This window comes from Stegastes partitus, unplaced genomic scaffold (genome assembly GCF_000690725.1).
Source record: "Stegastes partitus isolate 25-593 unplaced genomic scaffold, Stegastes_partitus-1.0.2 Scaffold437, whole genome shotgun sequence".
In the NCBI taxonomy this organism is placed as follows: Eukaryota; Metazoa; Chordata; class Actinopteri; family Pomacentridae; genus Stegastes; species Stegastes partitus.
In genome coordinates, this window is record NW_007578168.1 from 9,397 (window position 1) to 14,792 (window position 5,396).

Below are 5,396 nucleotides of genomic sequence, written 5' to 3' on the forward strand. Positions count from 1 at the left end.
CCGGATTTGTCCACACAAAGAAGAAGAGCAGGAAACGTCAGCAAATAACATTACCTGACTGCTGGTTAGAAATGGTAAGAAAGCTAAGATGATTACATTTAAACAGATGAAGTAAAGGCAGTTCTTAGAATAGCAGTATGTGAACTGACAGTTTCTCTCTATGAGGAAGGTCTGCGGCTGTCGCGGAGTCACTGCAGCAAGCTAATGAAACACGTTAAAGACGCTCATGTTAGCTTGTAGCTTCATATCTGGCGTTAAATGGATTATTGACTTATTGTTTTTGTCTCCGTTTTAGTTTACAGACGTTTTACTGCTGAATTGTGCGCGTATAAACGCTGTCAACAACTACCAAACACTCTTAATTTTCCAAACTCTTATTTCCTCATTCATTCACGAAAGCCTATTAGGTTATCCTAGAAACAAAAGTCCTATTTATAAAAACAATAAATAAATACGCCGAATGTACAAGTAAGTGCAGTTATTTCATAAACCAAACGTATCTGGGAATTAGTGCCATGCGTATATTGGCAAATAGAGCAGCTCAGTTGTCAATTTGCAGATATTTGAATGGAGTTTGGCGCGGATAAACAGACTGTCAAACCACCTGTGTGAGTGGAACCTCCCAGTCTCTGCAGTGGAGGGTGACGAGCATCGCTTTAAAGCAGCGTCATTTGAATGTGAGATGTGGCACAGCTGCATCATCTGTTCGTTGTTTTGTTAAAGCCTGTGTTTTATGATTTCTGTCAGTACAACAGAACTGAGTTCATGACACAATGTGTACATGAGCAGAAGCGTGATACACAAAGAGTAAGCTACAAATAAAGCGTAATACACTCTGGTTGAGTGATATTTGTTATAGACACACATTTCTCAGTCCAGCTCTGGACATGGTTCATATATTCCAGCTGTGTGTCGCCTTTTTTATATGTCACAGGTGAATCGTGTAGGATACAGCGAGGATTCACCTGTTCGTCCTTGTTTATAGCTCCTCTGGCAGCCTTCTCTCTTTTTGAAATGCATTTGGGAAACTTGTATCGTTTCTCTATTTTGAGTCTCGGCATATTCTCTGTGCTCCTGCCTGTGATGTGGAAATCAATCTTAACATCTTGAAGGATGTCTCAATTCCTAAAATACCTACAGTAACAACTGAGCGAGCAGTAGCTGAGATATCCCTCAAGATGTCATACTAGGATTGATTTCCAAGTGACAAGGACGCAGGACACGAGGAAGCTCATAATACAGAAATGGGATGAATCTTAAGAACCCACGCTTTTCAATCCAGCACCTTTTAGTAGTTTTTACTAAACCCTGGTGTTGCTTCTGGAATGTGTTATTTGAGATCAAAAGAATTTCACCTGCCCATCTTTAATTAAATTTGCAATCCACCTATGTTACACACAAAGGTGAATCTGTTAATCGCAAGGTGTTCTATCCAGTCTGTGGAAACACTTGTCTGCTGAAGTCTCAAGAAAGAACCCTGATGATGTGGTCGGGGTTATTTTAAATTTGGTCAAAGCAGAAAACTTGCATTTTCCACTGAGGAAAGGGAGTTTAAAAGATAACGAGGTAATTATACAGGAAAGAACATCATAGAAAACATAAATGACTTTTGAGTAGTATTATAAGAAATGTAGGATCCTGAAGGAAACTAAAAGTCAGGCTGTCTGAGACTGTGCTGCTCTGATCTTTCATAATTCCTCAGTAATCATTTGACTAAATGGGACCGCATCCTATTACTAGAACATAAGTCAAAAATGAATATGTTGCTACTAGCATTGTCACTGTTAACCTTTAGGGGCCTTCTGTTCAATTTATTTTCCTTTATTTTCAGGCGACAGGAGTGGATCAAGCAGTTGGTATGAGTCTTGTTGTCTTTAGTCTCCTGCTGTTTACATACTACTCTGTGTGGGTCATCATTCTGGTAAGTTCTGTTTAGTCCCTAAACCCTATTTTGATTGGATTTACATATGTTTCAGGCCCTAAACAGTGTCGTCCAAAACCCTTCCACAGTTCACAAATCAACCGAGATTTTCCATCACTTCTGTTTGTCTCTTTGCACATAGCGACCTTTAAAACAGAATTTCAAATCACTTACCATGAACTGCTTTCCTCCCTGCACCGATATTTCATTTTCTAAAATGGATGATTTAAACTGTTTTCACCTGTCTTCTTGTTCTGTCTAACAGTGATTTATTTCAAAATGCTGCATTACGTCGTATGATGTTTTTAAAGCTATTTGTAACATTTTTTCTGTCTTTTTCCAGCCTTTTGTGGAAAGCAATCACGTGCTGCACAAGTATTTCCTGCCACGAGAGTACTCGGTCATTCTTCCAGGCATTGCAGCAGTAATACTGCTCCTCTGTATAGGTCAGTATGCTATCTGCATTTAAAACTCACCTTCAGCCCGCCAAACGCTGTTTTAAAGCACGAAAGACAACAAAGCTGTACTTTTTGAACCTTAAGGTTTACAAACATGTTTCGGCTTCAGAATGTGTTGTCGTATGATAACTATGAAGGCAAAAGCTTTTTGAAGTCACTTTTTGTGTGGGAATTCACAGGAGACACAGCAACTCTATAGTGCATTCTCTGACATGCCTGTCCCTCGTCTTCTGCTTCAGTTTATGTATTTGATTGACTGATTAAGTTATTGACTACAATAAACTGATTAACGATTAATCATTACCATCCCCACTCTGCCAACAACCCTTCTTAATTCCCTGCATGTGAAATTCAATAAGACTTCTTGTCATTCTTATCTTTTCCACAGGGGCCTTCACTGCAGTTATCATGTGGAAGAATCGTAAACCAAAGAAAGTGGACTAATCACAGGATGTGAAAGGGACTACTGTGGATTTACCACCAAAAACCATAAGTCTATTTTCTAACAAATAGTCCTGATGATCGCTTATAAACAGATAGATACAGAAGTCCAATTGAAAACTATCCACTTTGGCACTCATGACTGGCAGCATTGAAAAAGACACAAAGAATAAATGCACTGGAAGCAGCACACAGTCTGAATTGGTTTCCATCTGGAAACTTAGACCTGTGCCATGAGAACAGGCTCACACAAAAAAAATTGCAGGTTTGAATGTTTTTTGGCATTGTGTCAGTTTCACCTGCTCAGGTACCTTCCTGGATCAAATTTAAGATGATTATGAGACAAGATAGACTTTATACTGTCCTGTTGAAAACGTGAACTATTTCCCTTGAAAATGTAGGCCCATGTATTTGTGGGTCTAAGTGGAGCTGACTCAGTCTGTTTATCAGGTACTTTCTCACTCTCAGCCTCTCCAGTCTTAAGGTTATCTCTGACTCTTACATTACTCAGTGTTCCCCTCCTTATCATGGCGTTCTGGATCAAAAGCTTCTATTGAATGATTCAGTCCATGATCTGTTCTTACCATGAAGACGGCAGAAAAATATTTTCCCCTATATTTGATTAATTTGATATTATTCCCACTGAGGCAGAAAAGAAATATTGCACAAGCCTGAAAAGGGACCTGCAGGTCAGAAGAAACTAACAGAACTCTGACTCATTGTCTATACTACCTTAAAAACTACAAACAGCACATAGTGAATCAATATTTATGAAAGTAACCACAGAACTCTCTCCTCTCGGAAAAGATATCTGCGCCTGTTGCAGAGTGGAAGGAATGTGTGTCATGGTATGAAAAGATAGTCAAGAGGCTGTGAGAATACTGTGATTTACTGTATAGAAATGACTTTTAATAGTGTGTCAAAGTGTGAATGAGGTAAATTGTTGTCATGCAAAGCAGCATTTTATCAGCAGTGAGTGTGGAAATGGGCCAGTGGTCCTTTCTGTTGAATAAAATGTTACAAGCTGGGGGAAATGTTGTGTTGTGTGCATTTACAACAGTACTAAGTTGAGATATTTATACATATCGTATATATTGACTTAATGTACAGTGCTTTACAAATATATTAGACCCTCTGTCTAATTTGTTAAGCACTGTGTAAAACAGTGTATTTGAAAATTCATGGATAACAATAATAATTTAAAATATTATTTAAGTAAAAATCTCATTTCAGTTAAAGAGCTTCTACATATTGGGTTCTTAACCATTACAGAGACATAAAAAATTATTTTATTTATATCATTGGTAATTACCAATGCTGTTAATTTAGGGAAGCTTTGGCATGAACCTCACACTGGGTGGTGGTCTTAATAAATTTGCTAAGCACTGTATATGCTTTTTTTAATTTCAACTCCTCTACAGTTCGGCGATACTGTTCTTTTTTGCATTTTTCTACATAGATGTACATTTTGGAGGGGGACATGCACAAGACCTCTGACAGGGGAAGGTCTTTTCTTCAGCATATCAAACACTGATATGTGTGATATGTCCTGAATTAGCAGAAAATTATGGACATAAGCAAAAGCTTTTCTTTAACACGAGTTCTCAAAGCCCAGGGATTTATATATTAATAAATGAATTTATTATTGATATAAAAAGATGCCATATGCACATCTACAGAGGTTACTTTCACAAAACAAAAGACAGTGTGTGTTGAGTCTTTAGTGATAGTATTCAATGAAAAAAGTTGATTTCCACATGACTAGATATTGAAAGCTATTCATACATTCACACATTCGCTCAGCACAGATGTTCTTGTCTGCATGTGTGCTAGACTGTCTGTACAGAATCTGCACAGCCTCAGGTCCTGTCTGCTTGGTGAATGGTAAATGGTCTGCACTAAAATTTCCTATGTTAGGGGTATGCAAAACACTTTATATTGTCTTGGTAGCAACTTCAGGTTAGTCAGTATCTTTCCCAACATACCTGAGCATGCAGAGATGCTGGGAATTAAACTTAAGCCACCTCACAGATTCCCTTCTCTAGTGTTCTGTTGCTTATAGTACATTGTTGTGCTGCCATGATCTGTGCTGTCCCCCAAACCAGCATTTTCGAGCCCGTGGTAGGATTTCTTGATGTTAACCTCCTCTTATATCTGCCGATGGTACAATCCATAAAGGGACTTAGTCTTCCACAATGTGTCCTCTTTCTCCCCATCACCCTCTGTCTTCAGCTGCCCGAAGCACTCAACTGTTCTTCCTATTTATTAAGTCTGATGGTTGTGCTGTCACAGATAAATCCAAGATGTTGTACCACTTCAACAAGCACGTTGTCAAGGCTGGCAACTCACCTCCTTCCACTGCTTCTCCTGTCACTTCAGCATCTGTATCCCCTCCACCTGTATCAGAAAACCTTCCATTCTCTTTTCAGCCTGTACATGAGGTATTGGTGAAGCTGTTCAATCTGGATACCCATAAATCTGCTGGACTGGATGGGCTAGACCCAATCTTTTTAAAAACTAGTGCCCATGTCATTGCTTCCCCCATTTGTGGCTTGTTTAATCTCTGCAAACAGGAG

The 5,396-nt window shown here is 38.8% G+C and overlaps 1 protein-coding gene across 1 annotated transcript; it reads left to right on the top strand.

The window, feature by feature from the left end:
* The first annotated feature begins 6 nt into the window (after nucleotides 1-6).
* On the top strand, nucleotides 7-3,854 carry dpm2 (dolichyl-phosphate mannosyltransferase subunit 2, regulatory). Its single transcript, XM_008286167.1, has 4 exons — nucleotides 7-74; nucleotides 1,832-1,921; nucleotides 2,265-2,367; nucleotides 2,768-3,854. The coding sequence occupies exons 1-4, from the start codon at nucleotides 72-74 to the stop codon at nucleotides 2,821-2,823; spliced, it is 252 nt and encodes an 83-aa protein (XP_008284389.1). The 5' UTR covers nucleotides 7-71; the 3' UTR covers nucleotides 2,824-3,854.
* Nucleotides 3,855-5,396: the final 1,542 nt, after the last annotated feature.